The 27,531-nt window shown below is 36.4% G+C and overlaps 1 protein-coding gene across 3 annotated transcripts in view; it reads left to right on the forward strand.

Annotated features, from left to right (window-relative positions):
* Wdr37 (WD repeat domain 37) overlaps positions 1-27,531 on the forward strand; it is a 171,004-nt gene that overhangs the window by 20,276 nt on the left and 123,197 nt on the right. For all 3 annotated transcript variants that reach the window (XM_089253993.1, XM_089253995.1, XM_089253994.1), the window contains exon 3: positions 27,017-27,125. In XM_089253993.1, the coding sequence (XP_089110119.1) occupies positions 27,040-27,125 (86 nt within the window). In that variant the 5' untranslated portion in view covers positions 27,017-27,039. The remainder of the gene's footprint in view (positions 1-27,016; positions 27,126-27,531) is intronic.

Consider the following 27,531-nt stretch of genomic DNA (forward strand, 5'->3'; position numbering starts at 1 on the left):
TACATATATTCTTGATACTCTCTGGAAAGATTTTGGTAACTGAAGAATATTCTCTCTGCAAGCACTATTATTAATAACTTCAGAATAATTATTTTCTACATGAAAATCCCCAGTAATTTATGAAAGTATGAAAGTAGTTCATCCAGAGAATGTTCTCAAGGATATTATATGTAACTATATATTATAAATAACGAGAATATTCTCATCAAGAACTTATAAGCCTCAAGTTATTTATTATATTTATTTCACGAAAAGTTCCTTTTACATATTTATTTTTTTTATAAATGACTTAAAATATAAATTGTATGTGTTGAGAAATAAAGGATACTATATAGTTGAATTGGTCTCAATTTTCTTTTGGTATTCAATGGATATTTTTTTGGTTAAAGTCAACGGAAATGAAGTTCTGAACAATTAATGCTCTTGGAGAAGTTTTGAGGTCAAAAGGTAATTTTTTCAAATATTAAGTTTTTATCAAAACTCTGGCCCTAATTGATACTTGGAAATAATGAATTATAAGTATAAACTTGTCTATTCGAGTGCAAGTTTTTAATAATTTAGCCTCTTTTTTTATATAACATTAAGAAAAAATATAGCAACGTGGGTCGGTGTGTTATAGCACATCGGCATTAGTGTGGTGCTGGAAAACGATCTTACTGGGAAGATGGGTTTCGTAGGACGGAATTCGATGACATCACGAATCTCGGGGTCAGGCCTTCTGCTTCAGAAGGTATTGCTTTAACCCCCTGTTTTAAGGTCTAGTGCAGTGTTTCTCCCAAAGTGGGCAATATCGCCCCTGGTGGGTGATGAGAGAAAAAATTTCTGAAAAAGGGGTGATGGAACAAAAAGTTTGGGAAACTGATCTAGTGTGACCAGGGTCACAACTAGAAAAGAGAATTTACTCTGTCGGCTGGCGAGAGTATTCATTTTGGTGTCCCAGTCCACAGAAATTTTTAATAGAAAAGAGTAAACTCAGCACTCTTTCTAGTGTAGCACTCGGGACACCAGACTCCCTGACCTGCCTTAGTTGCATCCCTGTGTGGGGCCGCGCCTTCTGCACATTCTCCATGTCCACCATGTATGCATATGTTACCAATAAAAACACGATCTATCTCCACCAAACTTTGCATACACAGGATCTTAACCCGCCATACATGTGCCAAATAAAAACGCAACTAAATAGTTGGTCAACAAAGGCAAATATATACGTATTTTGGCAGACTCCTGAAATGTCAATTCAGTGGCCAAAGGGTGAATTTAAAGGCCAACTGGTTCAGTGCCTAAGCAACAGACTCAATTTAGGCATTACAGGACATTCCATAGGCGTAAACTTGCATCCGGCCCATGGGCTCAACCCCCCAATATTTTTTAAGACCCGGCTCGGCCCCCCAAAAATTTGTGCGAATGGTTTCCTCATTTTGCTATGATAAAAAAAAATAAATTTAACCAAAAATTGTCCTAATTATAAATTAGATAATGGAAACAACAGAATCTGCTCAAAATTTTAGTTCTTTTAAATACTCTCGATGGTCTTTGACTTTCTTGTTCCATGCCAATAATTCTCTCTCATTTCTTCCCTGCTGCTCAGTCCCCCCAGTTCCACTCTCCCTCTGTGCCAATCCTTACTTCCAGAAGGCACGACTGACGAAGTTTCTTTGAGTGGGGAAGGGTCCTTTTTTTTTCTTATTTGCCTGGCCAAATTCAAGAATGTTTCTTCGTTTCTTCTTTTGTTCACTGTGACAAAGGGAAGGGGGGTGCATGACACCAACATGAAAGGAAGCCCAAAGATGTGTGGTGGAAGAGGCACTGACACAAAGACAACATTGGGGGAAGCTGAAAGATGCTGGTAGTCCCGTTTATATGGGACTCAAGTGTGTATGGAGGAGAGAGAAGGCACATTGTATTGTTTTTCCAGAAATTATTGGGGAGGGGGGCTCAGCCCCCTTACAAAATTTATTGGGGGGCTCAAATGTCTTCAGCTTCTAGGTTTCTGCGCCTATATGTGGTGGTGGTGAAAATCGGAAGGTGGTCTTTGGCTTTCCTAACCAAGAGAAGAAAAATTATACTCTGTACAGAATAGGTGCAGGAACCTAGGTGCTGGAGCCATTTAAGCCACTGCAATAAATTTTGTAAGGGGACTGAGTCCCCCAAATAATTTCTGAAAAAACAATGCAATGCACCCTCGCTCTCCTTCGTACGTGCTTGAGTCCCACAAATATTGAAAACCAACAACTTTCAGCCCCCCAGTGTTTTCATGAAAAATATTTGGGGAAAACAGTACATTCTAAATGTCCATTCACAACAGGAAACTGAATTGCCGATGCTGAAACATTTTTCGAGCCTCATTGCAACAACATTTGACTGGGGGGGGGGGGAGGGTAGAACACAGAATCAAATAAACAAGTGAATTATAATATTGATTTGAAAAAAGAAAAGAAAAATAAACAAACAATTTTCAAAGGTTCAAGAGCCCCTCTGCAAGAACCTTATCTCCTCAAGAACTTCAGATAATTATGGTGATTTTATATTTGATTTTTTATTGTATATAATAATCCACCCGTTGACAAGTGTTGATTATGTGAAAAAAATTGAATTTTTTGGCCACACCCTTCCTTCTGGGTATGCTTCAATATCTCTCTGAGATGTGAAGCGAAGTGTATCTAGCAGGGTTGGGTTTTTTACGTCAAAAACTGGTTTAAACTGTCAAAAACTGGTTTAAACCATCAGAAACTGTCAAAAACCTAAATGAATGCCTTTTGATAATGTTTTGAACACAATAGGTGTACAACATGATGAAAACTTACTTTTTGGCATATTACAATGTTTTATTTTTAAACATTAATTTATTACAATAATTAAAACAAAATATTAATTATAATTGGCAATTTTGAATTTTTCAACATAAGAGTCTAGAACATATAAAATATAATTTTACGGTTTATTTATTTAAGCTACTCATTACCTGTGTTCAATTTGCTAAGTGGAATAGAGCTGCTTATTCAAAATATGTATAATAGGGCATCAGGGTTAGGTTTTTGACCCCAGAAACTAACTCAGTATTAAAACTATCAAAATCTTACTGTCAATGATGTCAAATAGTTTTTGTTAACTTGATAGATATGTTAAATAACAAAACACTTACTTTTGTTTAGATTAAAGGGTTTTATATTCAGAATTATAATTACTGAGGAAAAATACCAATTTTGATATTTTAAATTTTGTGATCTGCCCAAAATTTTATTCCATGTAAAAATTCTCATACAGAATCTGTTAATACACTAATGAAACTCATTTATTTTCACCTAAAAATTTCTTAGATCAGGGTGTATAAATTCACTGAGCTTTAAAGAGTATTTTCAACCAAAGCAGAGCTGACAAGACTTGATACCCAAAGCATTTGTTTTGCACGTTTGAATACAGATTCAATTGGAAAACCATTGAATTATAAATGCTAGTAAATGTACCATATCATAGTGCAAAAGTAAGAATAAACCAAGTTTGATATATACAAGCTAGCATTGCCAAATTAAATGACATTTTAGTCCTACAATTTAGTATTTTGATCGCTAGATATATTTCAATGTTATGCACAACAAGAGTATCGTTTTAAGTATCAGTGGTTATCTAGATAATTTAATAACAGAAATCACCATACATGTATGATGTAATAAACCTTTTTTTAAACTCTTATCTGCTGTAAAACGAGTATAGCCGATGGTTTATATCAATGCACACATATATAAGCAGTTGAAGAAATTTTGGAAGGGCAAGAATCATTTTGAATCAGAGAATGTCAAATCATTCCATAGTTTCCCCTTTTGTGTTTATGCTATGCTTTATTCAAATTGTATATTTTATAAGGAAAAAAAAATATATATATATATATATATTGTGCAAAATAATTTTGTAGAGAGTATAGACAATTATTTTAGAATCATATTAAATATTTATTCTTTGTATAACATAGTCACTTACATGCAATTAATGTGTGAATTTTTATATCGTCGAAATGCAATATTTGAGGTTTTTGACGGGGGAGGGGGGGGGGAGTGATCAAGGAAAAGCTATTTTGTCGCAACAGGCAGGATTAACCATTTAAGGAAAGCAAACCACATGCTTAGGGCATCAAAAATGGCCATCACAAAAAAATATTGAATTTTTTTCTCTTTGCTGGGATTGTTACTGTCTCTGTAGATTGACTGGCAACAGGAGAATAAAATGCCATCAATGAATCCTCTTGAACGCTCTGTACTCCGCTGTGGCAGATACCTATTATGAGTTTAAAAAAAGAAAGAAGGAGAAAACTGTTGAAAAAACATAATCCCCGAACCACCTTCACTTGTTAAATGGTAGGTAGTGGGAACTGGTCGACGGGTCTATATATCGCTTCCCGTACAAAACTGCATTAATTTCAAGCGGCTTTGCTTCCTGTACGATCACCTTCCTCATTGTGTGTACAGTACACCCCTGTGAAGAGGTAATTTAGCGGCGTCTTGACTATTGCAGTAGCATGACGTCTCTACAACTGCCCCGGAGTGAGGTGAAGTATACACAAAAACACACACACATATATATAGGCAAATTCCGAAAAAAAGGTTGGTCAAATCATGCTGATTTGTGTGAATAACACAAACATGCACATGAATGGGCAGCCAGATGTATTGGAAATGTTTCCCTGAGGGGGGGGGGCGTGAGAACTGTCTTGAAATTTTCAGTCATACATACCACCACCCAAGGCCGTAGCGAGGGGGGTGTACCCTCAAAATGAGAGAAAATGTCTGAAAAAAGGGGAAAAGATGACCAAATCGATTGTTCTACCACTTTGTTCCCCCTCAAAACGAAATTTCTCGCTACGGGCCTGCCGCCATCTATGCCTAAGTCCCAAGGCCGATCGTTGTATCCTTACTCATCCTTCATCAAGGCTCAACATGTAGCAGATAATCATCAGTATTTCTTGGTAAGTACTAGCTCATTAACAGTTTCTCTAACTTTGGGGGCATTTCTTGAGTATATCAAAGGCTTATACAGATATTCTTGAGGCCAAAAGCTTTTACAACAAACATTGTTCGGAACAAGAATTGCTATTGAAATCTAAAGTACAGTAGGACCTTGATTATTCAAGGGTGAATTATCCGGAATTAAAATATTACAAAACTACGGAAGTTGTGAAAAAGAGCTGAGCATGAAATTATTGCTCAGACAATTCAAGGAGTTGGGGTAATATTATTTGGTGGTGGTGATTAGCAGAATAGAGTATTATTGAAGTTATTATTATGAATAATTATTATGAGAGAGATCAGTTAGATCAGTGTTTTCCAAAGTGGGCAATATCGCCCCTTGGGGGCGATGGAAAGGTCCAGGAGGCAATGAGAGAAAAAAATTTCAGATGGTGGGGATGGAACAAAAAGTTTGGGAAACGAGTGTTAACTACCTCCTTCTCATGTTGAAAGGCACACTGCAGTGAAATAGAAAATTCTTTTTGTCATCCTGTGATTTTGCAATCTAGCAATTACGTGCAGAGAATGTTTGGTGCCAATACCGATTTTCTAGTCTCTATAATGGCTTGGAGCCTCGGATCATGGGCGGAGATACAGGGGGGGGGGCGCGATACGAATTGACGCTGCGAGAAATTGAACGTGACGAATTGTCCAGCGACAAGTTGAGTGCAACGAATTGACCTAGACCGTAACTAGACTAGGGGCACTGCCTTTTGTCCAAGAGCAGAATGGGGGCATCACAAAAGTTTACATTTGTTTTGCCTAATTATAAGGCTTTCAAGCATGGCCAGAGACCCCCCCCCCCAGCGTCAAAGGTGGAGTTGACTCATCTAATGTATATATAAATTGACATCATTATCATCGCCCCCCCCCTCCCCCCCCCCCCAGCTTCCAAGTCTATCTCTGCCTATGCCTGGGATTTGTCAAGCTCTTGCATATAGGGACAAGGTTTGCATCCTCCTTTAAAATCCTTGGGGAAAAGTTCATTTCCAAGTCTTTAAAAGTCCTTAAAAAATCATTGCAGTCCTTGAAAAACTTAATAATCATTTTCAAGTGCTTAAATTTTTTTTATATGTAAATTTCTTCCATAAATTTTTGTCTTACCACCCCCCCCCCTCCCAACCCCCCACCCTCCAGCTAAACTACGTTCTTCTGAGATGCAAATGAGCGGAACAAAAACTATGAGTTACAGCAGTATTTCTCAAAGTGTGAGACGTGGCTCCTAGGGGCGTAGCTATTTCGTCAAGGGCAAGGCCGTAACTAGGAATTTTGCCACCCCTATAATTTTAAAATTTGATAATGTTTAAATGGTGTTCTTTGTTTCCACCTGAAATTGGCCGCCCCTTAAATTTTGTCACCCGGGGCAGTTGCTCCCTCTAGTTCCGGTCCTGGTCAGGGGCATCGCGACGAACTTGAGATATTGATTTGTATGCTTATTTATTCTTTGAAATGGTTATTTTATAAGTAAAAATATCTACCAAACTATTCTGGGGAGCCGCAAATGAACCATGAATTGGACAGTGGTAACAAAATGCTGAGAACCACTGAGTTACAGGACATTGTTCAAAACAGAATATATGATCACGCATATCTGAGGTATTTCTCAACATTGGAAGGTATTGCCTAAAACCTGACAGTAAAACACTGCACATTTTGTTGTGAAATTATTTCAAACTGTTAAATTTATGAATAACAGTTACATACAGGGCCGCAACTAGATGCTTGATTGTCCGGGGCAATCAGGGATTTTGACACCCTTTTTAATGTTGAAGGAGAGGTTAAAGGGTGAAATTGGTGCAGCCTCTAGTCCAACGCCAGCAGCACCAGACCCACAACTCCCCACTAGTTGCAGTCTGCTAAAATTTTCTACATTTTTCTTAAAACTCTTCCAGATTGTTCTGCAGTAGCACTAATTGTTCTGCGCATACTTCGCAGATTTCAGCACATTCTGCTGAAATGTGCTGAAGAGTATTTATCTTTTAATTTTTCTTTGCTATACTGAAGAAAGGAACTTCATACACACAGTTCCAAAACATGTCTAGCTGTTGTTTGCTTCTCATTTTGGGTATGGTTACGCAGTTTCCCTCTAGTATATTGTCTCATCTAAAAAATGATTCATTTCTATTTATTGTGGTATTTCAAAAGAATTCATAGTTATTGTAAGTAACATCAGAATTCAGTATCATCTATATACAGGGTGTCCTGTAAGTGCTAATATAGCCTTTATCTCATCAACCATCTATTATAAAGGAACTATTCTAATTCAAAAAATGCACGAAAAGCATTCAAAAATTACCCTGTACCAGTTTTGAGAGTTAAAATACAGTGTGTCACAAAATAAAAAATCTAAATTTTTATACTATCCCCCCTGTTTTTTAACTTTCAATTAGGAAGTTGTTGCCCTATCTCTCCTGATGTCAAAAAAATTCCATGTTTTCCAAGTGTAATATTCAAACAGATATTCAAATTTGAAAAACTGAGGTCACTTTGGAAAGAACAGCGTTAAATGCGGAAAAACCATTTTACCTGCATTTTACATTGTTCTTTCTGAAAAACTGATTTTTTTCAATAGAGATTTTTGCATTTATATGATGCTTTTCTAGCTCAATGCGTTATTGACTTTTTGCTTGAATATAGAAACTGAACAACAAAACAAACAACTTTTTTGTTAAGCTTTTAAATAACACATTTTTTTTATTTTAAATCTATCAAAACATGTTCAAACTGATCAAAAACATCATAAGAGTGTTTGAGATTTAAGAAATAGTAATGTTATGTCAAGCTGTGTGTTTTGAGTAATTTTTTTCTTGATTTTAATTTTGTGAAATACGATTTTAAATTACAAAGTTTTAACTTTTGATTTCGATTTTCCTAGGGAAATTTTTACGGAAGAGGAGAGTAGGGAGGATAATTTTCAATTAAGTTTCAGTTATAAGATTTTTGCATTTATACCACGCTTTGACCCGCTCTTTCGGCAACGTGATTGAAACCTTGTTTATACGGCGCATCATATAAATGAGGTTTTGTTGTATGGGACCTCAGCCCCCCAACATTTTCAATAACTTTACGCCTATGGAACATTCTTCTTGAAAGCAGGACATATGATCTCTGGGAATATAAAGAATTATTTTTTTGCAAAGAAAACATGCTTCGAGCTACACCAATCATTTCAGACTTCCAGCATCCCTGAACCTGATAGATATGTTAAATGATAAAACACACTTACTTTTATGTAGATTAAAGTGTTTTATATTTTGAAATTATAATTACTGAAAAAATAAAAAATATGTATTTCGGTATTTTAAATTTTCTGATCTTCCCAAAATTTTATTCTATATAAAAAATTCTTGTGCAGCATCTGTTACTACAGTAATTGAACTAATTTTATTCTCACCTAAAATTTTCTTAGCTCAGGTTGTATAACTCCAGAGTTTTAAAGAATATTTTCAATCGAAGCAGAGCTGGCAAAACTTGATACGCAAAGCATTGTTTTGCACATTTGGATGCAGCTTCTATTAGAAAATCATTGTATTATAATAAATGCTAGTAAATCTACTATATCATAGCAAACTTAGTTATTCTTACTTTTGCGCTGAGAATAAATTATAGTTTTTCTTAATCATCATGTACAAGCCGGCACTGCCAAATTGAAGGACATTTTGGTCCTACAGTTTAGTATTTTGATTGCTGTATGTATTCTAATGTTATGCACAATAAGGGTGTTTAATAACAGAAATCACACACACACAGCATTTCATATATGGTGTAAAAAACTTTTTAAACACCTATCTGTTATAAAAAATGTACAGCAGATGTTTATGCACATAAAACATAAGCAGTCAAAGAAATTTTGGAAGGTCAAGAATCATCTTTAATTGAGGAATATCAAATCATTTCATACTTTTTCCTTCAGCATTTATGCTATGCTTTATTCAAATTGTATATTTTATATGAAAAAAAATATATAATATCCTGTAAAATAATAGAAAATTATTTTACAGTCATTAAGTATTCTTCGTATAACATAGTCACTTTAAACATTACATGCAATTAGCGCGTGTATTTCCAATAGGATTTTTTATATTGAAAAGCAATATTGGGATTGAGGTTTTTGACAGAAGTTTTTGATGTGACAATTTAAACCACGGTTAGTAGTTTAAACCACAGTTTAAACTGCCAAAACTGTCATGTGTCAAAAACCTGCCATCCCTGTTAAGAATATGATGTGAAGTCAGTTTCAATATATTCATAAAAAATATTAATCAGGAAAATATATTTTATTAGCTTCAAACTTATAAAAAAGGAAAAATGAATTGGCCAGATGACTGGTTAATGAAGTTGCCACTGAAGCTAATTTCTGTGTAGTACACGAATGTCAAATGCAGTAAGCATCTTCACAGGGACAGGTAGATACACAAGGTACAATTCTCCAGGAAAAGGGGGAAGATATGTGGGTGAATTTATTAAAATATTAACATTTATAGCGTGTATATATGTAACCTAAACAGCGTGTTTTTCATTTTTTGGTCACATTCTGCTGTGTTTTTTTTATTTTTGTAGCACATTGTTGGAGTTGTGAGATAAGTGGTTTTTTTTTATTTTTTTCGCTCTGTTATTTTCATTTTCGTTGTGTATTTTCGATCGACTTAAATTTTTTTTTCTCGCTCTCATTTCATTTTCATTGTATTTTTGCCAGGTTTGTGTTTATCCTGCTTCTTTGATATAAATTCGTGGGTTTTTTGGACATTAGTGTTAGCAAACAGTGTATACTTTTTCTCCCGGGAATTCCGATAATTTTTTCCCCATTTGGGCCTATTGTTTTAATGTTAGTGAATAGAGATATAGTTAGCTAATTCTAATAAGTATAAATTGTACTTTATAGCTTAATACTTTTTTTAGAGTGTAATATATATATATATATATATATATATTCTTCGTGATTTAGTGTCGAGCATTCTATTTTACTTAATTTTTTCGTACAATCTCTTACGTATATTTCACATTGTAATGTTTTTTGTTTACGTTATTTTAATTTGGTGTTAACGTTTCTAATTTTCCTTTTTTAATTATCTAGTTTTAGCAGTAGTGTTAGTATACCTCGACTAGTGTTATGTAGAGCTTGCGACGGGAGGTTTCCCTGATCTAGGGGTATAGTAGCTGATAGTTTCAATTGTAAAGGGTGCTTGGATAGGGCAAGGTTGCAACTCGAGCTCGAAGCGTTACGGAAAAAAGTTAGGGTTCTAGAGGGCCCGGTTATAACGGAGCCACCTGTTGATGAAGAAGCAATCTCCACGAACAACGACAGTTTAGAGGGCGAATGGGTGATCGTAGATGAGGTAGAAGGCGATAGTGATAGGGGTTTAATCATCAGCGATTCTATAGTTAGGGAACTTGTGAACAGAGTGTGTAAGGATTTTTGGGGTTTCGAGCGTTGTTGTTTTTCCAGGGGAAGATTGGCAATGTCCAAGACGTTTTTCATCACCGAAAGTTGCCCTTGCGGGTGATTCTGTGGGTGAGAACGAATCAGGTAGGAGCGGATATTAGCGAGTCTCTGTCAGAGTACCAGGATTTAATATTATCCGCTATTCACAGGGTGTGGTGGAATTTTTTTTTTCACATAATCAACACTCCACAACAGGCGGATCATAATATACAATAAAAAATCAACTATAAAATCAACATAATCTTCTGAAGTTCTTCAGGAGTCTAGGTTCTTGGTTCTGGTCGAAAGGCTCCTGAACCTTTGAAAAATTATAATTTATTTTTTATTTCCTTTTTTTTAAAATCAATATTATAATTCACTTGTTGTTTATTTGATTCTATGTTCTACTCCCACCCCCAGTCGAATTTTGTTGTAAAGAGGCTCGAAAAATGTTTCGGCATCTGCCCTCAAGATCTGTTATGAATGGACATTTAGAATGTACTGTTTTTTCCCAATATTTTTCAAGAAAACATTGGGGGGGGGGCTAAAAGTTATTTGTTCTCCTGTCTGTACGGGACTCAAGCATGTACGAAGGAGAGGGAGGATGCATTGCAATGATTTTTCAGTAATTACTGGGCAGTGTGGGGGGGGGGCTCAGTTCTCTTATGAAATATATTGCGCGAAAAGGCTCAAATGGCCTCGACCTCTAGGTTCTGATACCTATTCTTCATATAGCATAATTTTTTTAATTTCGGTTTCAATATCATTGCTTTCCAATTTTCACCCCCCACCATGCATCTTTTAGCTTCTTTTCATGTTGGCGCCATGACCCCCCCCCCCTCCCGGTCGCAGTGAGCAAAAGAAGAGACATTCAGATTTTGCCAGGCAAACAAGAAAGACCCCGCCCCACTGAAAGAAACTTTGTCAGTCGTGCCATCAGGCAATAAGGATTGGCACTGAGGGAAGGTGCAATTAGAGATTGAACAGCAGGGAAGAAATGAGATAAATGTATATTGTCGTGGAACAAGAAAAGCAAAGACCATCCAGAGTTTTTAAAAGAACTAAAATTTTGAGCAGATTGTTTCCATTAACTAATTCATAATTAGGACAACTTTTGGTTAAAATTTTTTTTTCATCATTTGCAAAATGAAGAAACCATATTCATATGAATTTTTGGGGGAGCTGAGCCGGGTGTTCAAAAATGTTGGGGGCTCGGGCCCATGTGCCGGATACAATTTTACGCCTATGCATACTAGGGGATTTCAATTACCTAGGTATTGATTAGGAGAACCTTTCATCTAGAGATCAGTATGAAAGAGACTTTCTTAAGTTGGTGCTCGAAAATTTCTTGTATCAGCATGTACAGAAGCCACTAGGGGTACTGCTATTTTGGATTTAGTTCTTACTAGTGCTGAGGATCTTGTTAAATATGTTTCGCTGGGGAATGAGTTTTCTTCCAGTGATCATCATGCCATCAGTTTTCACCAACTTTTCTTCGGGTGAGTTTGATAACAAAAAACTTGTTCCTTGTTTTCAGAGAACTAACTTTGATGCTTTGAGAGGAAGGTTAGCGGAAGTTTTCAAAGACCAGTTGGAATCAGTCGGGGTGGTAAGTTAATGAGAAGAATTTAGTATGAAGCTGTCCTCTGTTTCGCATGACATCATACCCTTTGTTCGAAAAAAGTGTGTTTGTACATCGCACTCTCTATGGTTCACGGATAGCGCACATAACCTTTATCTAAAAAAGAAAAGAGCATTTGGAGAGTATAAAAGGGGATGAAGTGATGTCGCTGTTTACTGATAAAAGAAGGGCATTGAAGAAACTAATAAGGCATAGTAAAAAGGAAGTTGAATCTAGGTTGGCAGATAACATTGGCTCTGACCCAAAATCATTTTTTAGATACGTCAATAATGGATGTAAGGGGACAGTTGGCCCCCTCTCGATAGGAGAGTTTAGGGTATAGAGGACCAGATGATATTTATCCCAGGGTCCTCAGGGAATGTGCTAAGGAATTGTGTGTTGGGGCCAGTTGTACAGATATACAGGAGTAGTGTTGCTGAGGGTATCGTCCCAAGGGATTGGAAACTTGCTAATGTTATTCCGATATTTAAGAAGGGTAGTAGAGAAGCTGTGTCCAATGATCGTCCAGTGAGTTTGACGAGCTCCCTCTCGAAAATTTTGGAGATTATCATCAAAAGGCAGTTTGTGAAGTGGATAGATGAGAATAATATATTGGCGGATAATCAGCATGGGTGCAGGAAGGGAAGTCATGTGTAACTAACCTCCTTTGCTTCTATGATCATGTGACTAAGACTTTGGGTGAGAGCAAAAATTCAGATGTTGTTTACCTTGATTTCCAGAAGGCATTCGATCGGGTCCAACGTGGTAAACTCTTGAAGCATTTACACGAGATTGGGATAGGGGGCAACACACTTGCTGAATTGGATAGAATCATGGTTAAGAGATAGGTCGCAACGAGTTATGGTAAACGGGATATCTCAACATGCCAATTGATGGCATGCTTTCCAAATTTGCATTTAATAAGCTTTATATGGTTCAATTCCCTTCTAGGGAAGACTGGGGCATTGCTCCTACTCACAGTAATAGAAATCTTATTTGGTATACTGATGACTCTAAGCTTGGAAACAGAGCTGGAGTATGCTGTCCTGGAGATGGTACACAGTTATCATATCCTTTAGGTGGCGACACCACTGTTTTTCAGGATGAAATCTTTGCAATTCTCATGTGTTGGTAAAATTTGCATAGATAGCGGTTTTAGTAGAAGATGCATTTTTATATGTTCTGATAGTCAGGCTGCTCTGATGGCTCTTCAGAAGTCTGAAATCACCTCTCATGTGGTCTGGGAGTGTTACACTGCACTCTGTAATTTATCCAACAACAACAGAGTCAAGCTTTGCTGAGTAGTTCAGGTATCTCACACACACAGGTAATGAATCGGCTGACAAGCTGGCTAGAAGGGGTTCTGTTACTCCATTCATTGGCCTTGAGCCAGTTTTGGGCATTTCACAGGAATTGATCAGAAATACTGTTTTCAACTCATTCAGGAGAAAACAGTACCAAGATTGGCTGAACACTGATGGTCAACGAGGCAAAAGAGATAAATTGTGACTGCCCTAGTTTTAGGCAGAAGGAGCTGATGAAGCTTAGCAAAAATGGTATTCGTAGAGCTGTTGGTCTACTTACTGGCCACTGTACTCTTAAAAGGCATCTTAATGTCATAGGAGTTAGTAGGGACTCAACCTGTAGAGGTTGTTTATATAAGAAAGAGACCGCTATTCACTTTCTTTGTGAATGTGAAATGTACTCTGCACGCAGGCTTGAGCACTTGGGTCGTCATTTGATTGAACCATGGGAGCTTCAAGACATTCTTGTTAGATCTTTGCTGAACTTTGCTTCAGCTACAAGTCTCTATTAAAGACTTTCTTTTTCTTTTGGGGATAGTCATGGCCCCCACATGCTAGTGCCGGGCCCCCAGGCCAGGATTTTTCGCGGCCCCCAACATCTACCCCCCCCCCTCCCGAAAAATGTTGTTCACCTCCCTTGAGAAAAGATTATGGTATATTTTTTCAGTAAGAAAAAAAAAAAACCCTTTCGGGAAGAAAAAAATGTTGAATGCCCTTTCCCCCCCCCCCCATGAGAAAATCCTGCATACGATACGGCATTTGTATATGCAGCAAAACATCGCTACAACAGACACGATAATCAATAATAAATACATCTACAATGATATTTTTTTCAAATCTTGTTTGGAATTGCCTGGCTTAATGTTAAACTCTCAGTACAACGACATCATCTACTATGATAAATGCCTCTATAACCCGATATTTTTAGGAGAATTTTGAAATCACTACAACAATATTTTTTATATTTTGTTCAAAATCGTTTTGAATTTAATTTTAACTTTGCCACTTGTTCTTGTTCTTTTGAAGACGTCTGATGACATCAATATTTTGCACTAAATGATCACCAAAAGCTAACGTTATTTGTATTGCTGCACTATGTGTACGACACACAAAAGCACTATGCGGTAAGCTTCTGTACAGGGACAATACACATCTAAGTGAATTTTATAAATAAACTAATCAACTATTTTCCTATAATATTAACAATGCCAATATAGAAAAAATGACAGTAGCATAAATTTGATCACACGTGAGGATAATGTTACCTCTTTAATCCCTCTGCCACAATATTTTTTTTTTTGGTCCGTAGAATATTGTTATATCGAGGTTTCACTGTCTATTTAAACTAAATAATAAAATATAATTGTGTGTGTTTGATAAATATGATCACATTTTGAGATATGATTATGTGATTTGTATATAATTTTACGCAATACAATAGAGCTCCCCTATGGGCCAGTTAAAAGAACGAATTGGTTAGGTGATATGGTTTTCTCATAGAAACTTGTGATTGCCATAGGCGTATTGCCATTTTCACGAGGGTGGGGAGTTACGTTCTTTTTTCCTGCAATAATTTTATATTAATTTTCCCTATAATCTCGGCTCAAAACATTGCACGTCAAAATATCGCAGGTCAAAACATCGCACGTCAAAACATCACCTGAACATGGCCCTGGAAAAAATATCGCTTTATGAAAAATTTTTAAATTAAAAATTGTAATGGAAATCACCTCATCCCTTTTTTTGTTAAACTGGTAACTAAAGCTGCACTAAAAGTGCATTACACTTTCAAGCGGCTTTGGTTGTGACAAAGCCAAACTGTCATGTATATGTCTGTGTTCGACTGTTTCCACACCTAATAGTTTTCTCTCAATCCTTCGAATACAGCCTTTTTTTTTGAGTAATGGACAATGAATAGAGAGAGTTCTTATAAATTCTGTATTATACAAAAAAAAGTTTTTTTTAACAGCTAGCTGATGCAAAGATATATTTTGGAAAGAGAGAAAATTTGACTGCCCCTCTCGGGGAATCAAACCCACACTTCCTTTCACTAATCGAGTGAACGCCCCAGACCAGCGGTTCTCAACCTTTTTTTGCTCATGGCCCCCTTTCAACCATTTCTCATTCCTGTGGGCCCCTTGTGACCATGATCAATTTCCTACCCCCCTCCCCCCCGTTTTCATGTTAAATGACAATTGTGCAAATATTGTTTGCAGTATAAATATGTGTTTGAATTTATTTTTAATTTATAAAATTTAAAACACAGTAAAAAATATATATATATAAGTTATTTTCAATCAATGTAAACATTGCGCTTGAAGACGGCATAATGTCATCAAGTTCAGGATGAAGTTTGAATTATTTACAAATCAGTTAAATTAATAAACCTTTCACTATAGTTTTCTTCATCAAACTGCAATATTCGTTGCTACTACAATAATTGAGCTATCGATACTCTTTCACTACAAGGATTGTTCGTAGAAGAAATTATTCTTTTATTAGAAATTATTCTTTTATTAGAAATTATTCTTTTATTAGAAATTATTCAATATTATGGTGATACATATATGGAGGAATATATAATGATCGACATATAGGGACCGGCCAAAGCTCAACAAAATCCCGAAATTCGGACAATGGCCGTTTCAACTGTGCCGGCCAGTTTGAGAACTAGACAACTTCGGGCTTTGGCAGTAACACACACATATATAAGAGACATTTTGCAAATGACATATTATCTGCATCAAACATCGAATTCTCCAAAACGTTGGGGTGGGGAGAATCGAATTAAACAAGTAATTTCAAATTGAATTGAAATTTTTGCAAGAAACTCAAAGGGAATTCCTGATATTCGAATTAACCAAGTTCGAACTAGCCAAGTTCACCTGTACCTTTATTATTTCTGTAATAAAATCTCAGAAAAATATGCGATAGTGTATAATCTTAAGGAATAAAGCAATAATAAAATAATGAAGTGCAATTAAAAATATCCGATGTCTTTTTGAAACTCAAAGCCGCTGATTATATGCAGGTAAATACGATATATATATATTAATTTTCGGCAATGTTTTTGTGATGGCGATGTTTTGACGTGCGATGTTTTTGTCACGGCGATGTTTTTGTCACTGCAATGTTTTGACGTGTGATGTTTATCTATGAGATAAAATGAATTGAACAAGAATGGCAATAAAAGGTCCATGCTATATGCAGCTGGGTTACAATCAAGGACGAGTTGAAAAATTTGCCACACCATAGCTTCTAGTCTAACTTTTTGGTAAGTATTTATATGGTTCCCACATCCTGAAGCAGGGGCCCTCTTAAACTGGAATCTTTGGCAGGCCCCATAAACGCAGTCCAATGCCTGGCCGAGACATTATGTAAAGCGTGCGGGAGAGAAACAAAAACTTTTAGTTTTCCTCTGCTTTTCTAGCACGGTCTACGTTCATCTGAAACAAAATCATTCACATCTAACACCATCTGGTCAAAGCAAAGTTAGAAAACTTTTAATGCCCAAAATCATGGCCCCCACATGCTAGTGCCGAGCCCCCAGTCCAGGATTTTTCGCGGGCCCTCTACCCCCCCCCCCCCCCACTCCGAAAAATTTTGTGCACCTCCCTTGAGAAAAGATTATGGTGTATTTTTTCAGAAAAAAAAAGAAACCCCTTTCGGGAAGAAAAAATTTTGAATGCCCTTCTTCCCCCCCCCATGAGAAATCCTGCATACGATACGGCATTTGTATATGCAGCAAAACATCGCTACAACGATAATCGATAATAAATACATCTACAATGATATTTTTTTCAAATCTTGTTTGGAATTGCCTGGCTTAATGTTAAACTCTTAGTACAACGACATCATCTATGATAAACGCCTCTATAACCCGATATTCTTAAGAGAATTTTTAAATCGCTACCACAATATTTTGCACTAAATGATCACCGAAAGCTAACGTTATTTGTATTGCTGAACTATGTGTACGACACACAAAAGCACTATGCGGTAAGCTTCTGTACAGGGACAATACACATCTAAGTGAATTTTATAAATTAATCAATTACAATTTTTTGTAATGAATAAATACATAAAAGCGTATTTTCCAATAATATTCACAATGCCCATATAGAAAAAATGACAATAGCATAAATTTGATCACACGTGAGGATAATGTTACCTCTTTTATCTGTCTACCACAATATTTTTTTTTTTGGTCCGTAGAATATTGTTATATCGAGGTTTCACTGTCTATTTAAACTAAATAATAAAATATAATTGTGTGTGTGATAAATATGATCACATTTCGAGATATGATTATGTGATTTGTATATAATTTTACGCAATAAAATAGAGCTCCCCTATGGGCCAGTTAAAAGAACGAATTGGTTAGGCGATATGGTTTTACTTGTGATTGCCATTTTCACGAGGGTGGGGAGTTACGTTCTTTTTTCCTGCAATAATTTTATATTAATTTCCCTATAATCTCGGCTCTGGGGGGGGGGGTTAGAACCCTAAACCCCCTTTGCTTACGCCAATGGTAATCGCGATCCATGGTCGGCAGGGCCGCAACTGGGGGGGGGGGACAAGCTGGTATCTTGCCCAGGACCAGCAGAGTGCGCAAAATTCACCTTTCATAGCCTCTTCTTCAAAATTAGATGGGGGGGGGGGAATGTCAAAATATGTGCTTACCTCAGCTGATCAAGCATTTAGTTGCGGCCCTGATGGCTAGTGTTCAATGTCAAAGTCTCTCGATTAACGATAATACCTCTATTATGGTATTTTTCTTCGTCCGCAGTATATCGTTATATCGAGATTTCACTGCAATTTTATCATGCATAATACTAGCTACAATACCCAGCGCTGCCCGTGTTTTCTTCATTTATTGAGAGGATTGGAAAAGTGATAAACCATTACAAAGGAATAAATATATAATACTGGCAGGATTAAAGAAGTGACAAGCCATTGTAAAGGCATGTGTAAAACGCATTACTAGGGAACCACGGTAATCAAAGTAAACATTTCGAAAGTGATTATTGAGGCCCAGAAACCATTGTTGCCCGACGATTTTTCATCCATTTCGGGTATCTGCCCTTCTCTGACGAACTTTTGAAGTAGCCTATCGTTCAATCCGGGCCCTGTTTGGTATATATCCAAATTTTGGCGACGATCGATCTAAAATTGTGGATTTGTATAGAGAACATACACACAGACCGAAAATCAATTATATATAGATATATATGCACAGTATCAAATTTATCCTTAGTTTCTCTCAGATAAGATACCCACCGCATCTCTATAGTTTCGTTGTTCACCAAGCAAGCAAGTATACTCATACTACACCAAATGAAACTACTGTAGAATCTCTACACATGACGAACCAGTTTGAAACGTGTTTTACACAAAACAAAATTTCTATCCAAACGTTTAACTTCAATTTAGAACATCAAAAATTATTCCTATAACGCACGGGTTCTCAAACTGTGCGTCTCCAACCTTTGTCATGGTGTGAGGTTTTCGAAAATATTCTTTGTTAAACAGCTCTGGAGAGCCGGCGGAGCTCGCGGATAAGCATTGAATAGGGGGAAAAGGGCGCCTCAGGTGGAAAAAGTTTGAGACGCCCTGCTCTAACGTGAAGTTATTCCATGCAATGATTTTTTTGATAAAACGAAGCGATTCCGTTATGCCAGGCGATTCACTACAGGCGTGCAAAAAGAATAAATAAATTTAGTGAATTAAAGAGTTAAAGTAATAATACTGAAAACTATTTTCATTGGCCTTGGTTGAAGCGCCGTCCTGAAAAATTGTGTGTGAGAACTGAAATAATACAAATATTTATGTTCACTTCATCTATTCAACTGAGCAACTTTACAATTCTGTTACAGTCGTTTATACGACGTTCAAGAGGCCGAGTCAAAACGTTTTATGTATAAGTCGAAGTGAATATAACAGTCTTTCTAAAAAATTATCCCCCCCCCCCTCATACGTATAAAATGTTATAAAATTTTGTGTTTAATTGCATTCCAATTCTGTTCTAAAAAAATATTTCATACTTGAGAGGAAATTAAATCACATTTCAAATCATTTAAAGAAATAAAATTTGGTACAACATTACCTTTGGGACACGACATTGGCTACAAAATTGCAACAAAATCTTCTCGACTTGCAAAAATTTCCCCATCTTAGACTTGGGCCTTCCCCCGCCCCCCTAAATGACGGGCCTGTTTGCAAGATGAACTTTCGTTATCAAGTTAAAATTCTTGTTGAATTCTTCCAAAATTTCCAGTTTTTTTAGAGAGAGCGTTTTTTGTTTTTCCGACATTACGAACGACGAATTTGACACAGTTAGCAAGCAGTGCCGTCTGAACGCATGGACCCACCCGAGCACGGCCCGGGGGCCGTTTATGTCTTTTGCGGTGACAATATGCTAGAACTGTTGCAGCAACGCTTTTTCACTGCATACAAAAATTTTGTGCGCATTTGATGGATATAAATCACGTTTTTCTTTTTTCGAAAGTTTCCGAGTTTTAGTCGAAGTGAAAACGTCGAATAATTGAGGTTTTACGTTAAATAAATGAATGAAATATTTTAACATTAAAATGTATTTGTTGTATTGTTGTTTAAAATGTATTGTTACCAATTGCTACCCAAGTTAAACGTCGTATAAACATGAAAGTTGTATAACTGAGTGACGTATGAACGAGGTTACTCTGTAATTTGTAGATATGCCCTATTAAAAATAATCGTTTTTAAAGTTTATGAAACACAATTCAACAAACATCGCAACTGGCCTCGATGCAGGGCCAAACTCTTCTGACATAGATTCATTATAGTTAACTCTTAATGCTCAAAATGAAAATTTAACAAAAATTCAAAATTTTTAGTTTTGCTTACCGTTCTTTTGGGCTAGAACCGTAGGATTCATCCACGTGGGAAAAAAATTAATCCTTTATGTACGCAAACTCGTTCAACTATTTTACTAAAAGATTTCGAACAACTGTATTTTTGCAGACGCGAACCGTAAATATTTTTCTGTTCAACAATATCGTCTGTGAATAGAAGTTTTGAGGGGAGATGTGTCCTCAAGACAGTACAGCGAATAAAAAAGGCTGATGCGGAATGTATCCTTTTTTTTTCAGAAGCAAGGAAAAAAAACCCTTGATTTGTTCGGACTGGGAGAGGGAGGGTGTTACTAGTGGGGCCATGAGCAAAATCACATGATTCAGTACACACGTCATTACAGCCATTTCGTACAATCCTTTTTGCGGGAAAATGCTTTAAACGAGAAATCTTGATGAGTATCAGTAATAATCAGTAAAAGTTGGCACCAGAGAGTCGCAGGACCCAAGGAGGAAAAAGTAATGTGGGATCCACTGTATACAAAAGCTTGCAGCAAAGCTGTCTCAGTATCGTAACCCGCCCACGAGAGTGGGGCTGGTGGAGCTTCAGGCCATTCTTGTCATTTTTTGTCTTTTTTCCACACTATTAGTTCACTAAAGAGGGGGTCCGCTGAAGAGTGCAGCCTACAGGCCCCTGTTCCAGGTTGTTGGGGGCGGGGGGGGGTTTCATGTACTTTATCGGCACCCAGAGGCAATTTCATATTGGAATACGACGTCTGTTTACTCCAATTTTCACTCTATCGAGACTATGGCCTTCTACGAACTGAAACAGCAGGGGTCGCGCGGTAGCCCTGTAGGTCTCTACACATGCTCGACGACTAGATAAGGATTAATCTAGTGGCTATAGCCCTGAGGACACACAAAATGCTGGTGTTCTTGACGTCTCAGTAGCCGTGACCATCACAATGTCTTTTCTTCCTTCCTAGAGAACGACTGCCATGAGAGCCGGGAGGGGGGGGGGATCCCTTGTACAGTGTTCTTTTCTTCGTTTCCAGGGTTTTTTTTCCGTTTACTTGTACATGTGTATAGTTAAAAAAAAATTCAGTGAGATCTAAGGTACGTAGTTCAAGATGTCCGTCCATACGAGTACAAATTGATATGATTGATATTAAAGAGTTCTGTCTATTTTCCTATGGGACATATCTGAAAGAAAAAAAATCTAAAAGATCTTTCCACGGGCCCCCCCCCCTGAATCCCGGGCTCGGTCAGCCCCCCCCCCCCCCATGTGGGGGCCATGGAGATAGTATGATATATTGGATTTTCTGGTCTTGTGCTAGGTTCTATGAAACCACCCACCCATAAGTCTAAGTATACGGTAAACGGGGAATTCTCTGGTTGGACAGGTGTCACAAGTGGAGTTTCTCGAGGTAGTGTCCTTGGCCCCATACTTTTTTCACTTTTTATCGATAAACTCAATCAGGGTATCGATGGGAATGCTAACAAATTCGCAGATGATGTGAAGCTAATGGGGGTAATCGGGAATCAAAACGATAGGGAGTTGCTCCAGACCAACTTAAACAGGATTGCAGCATGGGCAAATGAATGGAGCATGACGTTTAGTGTTGATAAGTGCATGGTCGCTCATTTCGCAACAACCCACGATTCTCTTACGAGTTGAATGGTGTCACTATCCCGGATGCAACTAGGGTCACCAATTTGGGAATTCTCATTAACGAGCGGCTTAGGTTTTCTGAACATTGTTCAGCGATGGTCAAAAAAGCGAATAGAATGCTTGGTCTCATTTTCAAAAAGGTCTCTTCGCGTTCTCCTAAAGTCATTCTTCCTCTTTCTCGAGGCTTAGTTCGTCCTGGACTGGAGTATGCTGTAAGATTTTGGAGACCATACCTACAGAGGGCCATAGACGTGGTTGAAGGGATGCAGGAAGAGCTATGTGTGTCCTTATTGGCACACAGGGATTGAGTTATGAAGAAAGACTTCATTTTTTCAATATGTTTGCACATTGGATGAGCGCGGGTGTGAGGGAGATATTATTGAAGTGTGGAAAATTTTCAACAGGATGGATAGGATGGACCATCAACTTTTAGTACACCACCAATCGACTGCTTTTACAAGGGGACACCAGTATCGATTGGTAAGGGACAATGCGAGGTTATGGTTTCACAGGGAATTTTTCTCTAATAGGGTTGTTAATAAATGGAATGGCTTACCCCCGGAGGTAGTAAATTGTAACACAATTGACACGTTTAAAAAGAAGAAATACGATAAACATGTTGGGGTAAATCGAGAAACTATCCATACTTAGAAGAAGACAACCATAATATTCTTTATGGGCATTGTATCATGTGTATATATTGGTTTTAATTTTTGTGATTGTGTCTTTAATTGGGTTGCTGTATTTTTGAAATATATGACATCCATATTTGTTATGGGCATCTTTTTCTCAGCCACCTCATTGGGCATTTTGCCTGTTGTAGCATGGTATTTGGGCCCCTAAATTAATGGGGAGGGGTTGGCCCAATTCTCTTGGGCAAATGCTCTTTCCCATTCAGAAATCAGGCCCACGGAATGCTCACAGTAAAATTTGAATATTTGTGATTGACAAAAATTTATATTTTCATTAAAAGTTACTTGTACCATTAAAAACTTGTATCTCTAAGCAAACTTTCCTATTTAAATTAATGGAAATATTTTTGGTTTGCCCCCACATACGTGTAATTTTAATACCCATTCAAAAATCAACTGACATTGTTCAGTACAGCATGCTCTATGCAGAACAAAAATATTTTTTCTGATAAGACAAAGTTTGGTAGTATAATTTCTATTGACTTATTCAAAGTGCCCAAGCTTTTGTACGTTGAATAAGCCTTTTTTTTTTTGTTCATTTCAATCTTGGAAGTCAAACGGTGTTCACAAATTGAAACATATGTAAATAATTATTTTTTTGCTGAACTTGGTATCACCTGAAGATCGAGACACTCTTTTGCAAGTAATATTTATTTACATGGGGACCATATTCCATATTCATGGAGTTAGCAAAACTAAAGGAACTCATTCTTTTTTAGTGAAATAAATGCTCAAAGGTGCTCTGTATAGACCTTTGCACTTAATCATATCAGCTTTTGTTTTCTGATTCAATGACCTAATTTATTACTACGTGGGTTACATAAGCAATTTCAAACTGAAATTTCATGTAAAAATTAAAATTTCCACATTCCTTTAAAAATGAAAGAACATAAAAAAAAAGCAAGAGGATCTTGTTTTAAAAATTTGGAAAAGTTTTAAAAATTTGATCACCTTGAATTATCCAGAACCTCAAAATTTTGTGACTCTACTGTACTGGTAATAATGAAACTCTTGTATAATGATACCCTCTATAATAATAATCACTTCAGTGCTACTTTCTGTTCCCAGCGCATTTCCCATAGTGTTAATATATTCCATCTAGAATTATAAATTCTTAATAACAATGCTTTTCTGTGATGTAACACCTATATAAGAGTTGCACTGTATTAATAAAATATTTTGTTTCTTATATGACGGAGCATGAGTTTTACATTATTCTGTGAGTTGTGTAAGTATATTAATGTAGGAATATTTTAACAGTATTTGAAAAGCAGACAAACTTTTCATACAAATACAAATGCCACAATAAACAAAATATCCAAAGAAGTGGTTGAAAAAAGATGCCCATAAAAAATATTGTTCATGAAGATCTTGAGCTCAAATTCTAAGAATTTCTTGGAAAAGGTGCACAAAAGCAAAAATGTTGTTATAACCGAAGCTATTGCATTTCATTTACATTGAAAGTGAAGTTTATTGACATTATTTTTTATGGGAATTTTTCATAACCACCCCTCATCGGCATTATAGCCGAGGTGCCATGGTCACCAAGTTTTGCAGTATAGTGAGCACTCTTTATGTCCTGTTATTACATTAAATTGTGAAAATACACTTGTAATATGAGAGTAAACTATACTTGCAGTATAATCAGGTTCTGCAGTATTGTAATTAAATATATTAGGATGGGATGAATATTTGGTATTCTGCCCTTTTGCCAAACATTCGGTTTGGCTGAATATTGCTTAAGTATTTTTGGTCAAATATCTGTGTAAATCTAAGTACATCAAACTACTTCTAAAAAATTATATTAATTGGGATTTTTCTCATAAATTAAAAATATATTAATTATATTTTATTGTATGGTGTACATCCCCCTTAATCAAAGATGTTATATTGGTGAATTTCTAGAATAAGGGAAACATGAAAATGAAAATAGAATCCTATAAAGTAGAAGTGCGCATGAATTATACAAGTCAAGTTCACTACATAAGGATGTATCTAGACAAAATATACATATAAAGCTACTGAAAGCAGCAAAACTAGCGAAGAACATATAAACAGAGGTGCATTTATGGTTTTACCGCCTTGGGCTACACAAATTTTGCTGCCCTTCCATTCTAGTCTAATATTGACTACTCTTTCCTCGAATTCGCGACCCTGTGCTATAACTTGCTTATCTTCCCCCTTCCGCAAGTACACTAGTGTCTCTAAAGTCACTATTTTAGTCATTCGCATGCCTGCATACTGTTTTGGTCATTTACATATGTGCACACACTCTAGGTCACTCACTGACAAGGTTCATCACTTTGTAGGCCACTTGTGTGGTCATTCACATGCTTGCTCATTCTCGAAGCCATGCTTTTGCTCACTCGTGTGCTTGCAAACTCTCTTGGTCACTCACTGACCTAGTACTGTTCTGTATGTGCAGAGGCATATTTTTTGAGGGTTATACAAATTTTGCCACTTTTCTCCCATTTTATTAATTTTGTACCATTGAATAATGCTTAGGTATTCGGCCGAATATCTATGTTAATCTAAGTATGTCAAACAAATTTTAAAAAATTATATCAATTGGAATTTTTTCCATAAATTGAAAATTTACTGATATTTTTATTGTGTTTTGTATATTCCTGTCTATGGAAGAGGTTATGTCAGGGTTAATTTCTAGAATAGGGTTAATATGAAACTGAAAATAGAATCCTATTGCAATGAGGGAGAAGTGAGTATGAACTACAGAAGTCAAGTTCACTACTGAAGGATGTACTTAAACAAGATTCCTATTCCTTACTGAATGAGGTAAAAGGGGCAAAGAACATCTAAAGAGGAAAAATAAGTCTTAAATTTTATGATGCATTGCTGGTTGAAAGTAAATAATAGTTGAGACATACTTTTTAGTTACATGTAAAATTACAACTAGTGTTGAAAAGAAAACTGATTCTTTACATAATATTAAAATACAATATATTATTGAAATTTGATTGGGAACTGTTCAAGTATTACGCAAGCAAATTTTTAGCCATTTTTGACCACCTCCCCACCCACCTTGTCAGCAAAATTTTGTCATCAGCTCTGCCCCTCTGAATCCTAACGCATATTCGTGGGATCAGAGACGTACATGGCGGGGGCATAGGGGGGCCCCTGCCCCCCTCCCACGATCAAAAATTTATTTTTTTTAATGCAAAAAAAAATTTTTTAATTGAAATTTTGGAAGAAAATAATTTTATATGTTATTATAATCAATTTCTGTTAATTTCAAAGTTATTTGAAGGCTATGAACGCAAAATTTATCTTTAATAAATTCATTGGAACCTACCCTCTAAGCCATACATTGATAAATCCCATAAAGACCCTTAGCCCACGGACCAAATATGGCCTCGGGGGTTATCTGATGTGGCCTGCTCTCCTCAAACCTAATTTTATAAAAAAATGAATTAAGCGGCGCATCTACAGATCGCTTAAGTGTCCCGTGGTACAATTCCAGAACATTTAAGCGGCCCATGGATAATTTTCAGATCACTTAAATGACCTGGGATACAGTTCCAGACCACTTAAGGGATCCGTGACACATTTAGAGATCCCTTGAGTCACATGTGATGTAGTTTTAGAGCACTTAAGTGGCCCCCAGTGCGGTTCTACATCACTCATGTTACCCGTAGCACATTCTCAGATTATTTAAGTGATCCACTGCATATAATTACAGATCACTTGAGTGATGCGTGGCAGTTCCAGAGCACTTAAGTGGCCCGGACACATTTCCAGATCACTTGGATCTGTAAAAAATCATTTAGATCACTAAAGTGGCTCTGTAAGGCACTTATCAATAGGGGAGGATGTCACTTCAAGTGCCCACAAACTATCGAAAGGTTTCTATTAAAGATGCTATTAAAAATATTTCATATTTTCATAAAGGGTATTTGATGACATAAGCATCATTAAAACCTCCCTTCCCCCCCCCCCTGTCATCAAAATTCAGCAAATCAGAAACCCCCTCCCCATCGATGAAGTAATACTTGAACGGCCCCTTGTCAGTAGCATGATAATAAAATAAGTCATTAATTACCAGTTTTTTAATGTCTATTTAGGTAATAAATTTGTAAATAAAATTTAATATCAATCATTTAAAATTGCCGATAATTTGATTTCCAATTAAAAACTCTAATTTTGTTTTATCACAAAAAATTATGACTTTGCCTGGTTTTAATTTATACAAAAATTGACACTTTTTTTGAGACAAATAAAATTTAATTGGTCGAATGGTTAATTTTTATTTTATTTAATTGGTATTTGTCTTAAAAAACGTGTCAATTTTTTCATAATTTTGTTTTATTGTAATTGTGATGAATTTCAAGAAAATCAATATTTGGCTGCAGAATATTCGGTATTCTGCCAAAACATAAGCCAAATATTCAGTATTTGGCGAAATCACTATTCATCCCATCCCTAATTATTATTGATGCAGATATTTTTTCAATGTTTTCCAGGCATTCCTTTTTTTTGTGGTGGGATGGATCAACAAAAAACAAAAAGAAACAAGAATACAAGCCATGTTTCAAATCTTATAGCAGACACCCATCTGCCTGAAGACTTAAAGTAAGTTTGAATATATTTTACTATGGGTAGTGGAACTTTTCAATAACAGCGCCATGGGACCAAAAATTTGGTTTTCTAGTGGGGAGTGTCTGTTAATAGGCAGTGAAATACATTGAAGCAGTATTGCATGGGATTTAGAAAGTGTTCGTTGTTAATTAGAGATGTGTGCGCTAACACTGAGAGTACATTATGGGAGGTTCCCCTGTATTAATCTTTAAAAATTAACCTCTGTTATATGTTCTACATAGTGGTTCCAAACTTTTGGAAGAAAATTATCTGGTTATTGTCTTTTTATGAAAGGAAGGCTTGGTCATACATATGACTAAAATACTCATGGAATATGAAATCAAGAAGTAAAAAAGAAAAAAATAAAACAGTGAATTACAAACAAATTACTTGTGGCCTA

This window comes from Pholcus phalangioides, unplaced genomic scaffold, assembly GCF_987345545.1.
Source record: "Pholcus phalangioides strain wild (caught in Gottingen) unplaced genomic scaffold, Ppha-v1.0 ptg000039l_1, whole genome shotgun sequence".
NCBI classification, from domain to species: domain Eukaryota; kingdom Metazoa; phylum Arthropoda; class Arachnida; order Araneae; family Pholcidae; genus Pholcus; species Pholcus phalangioides.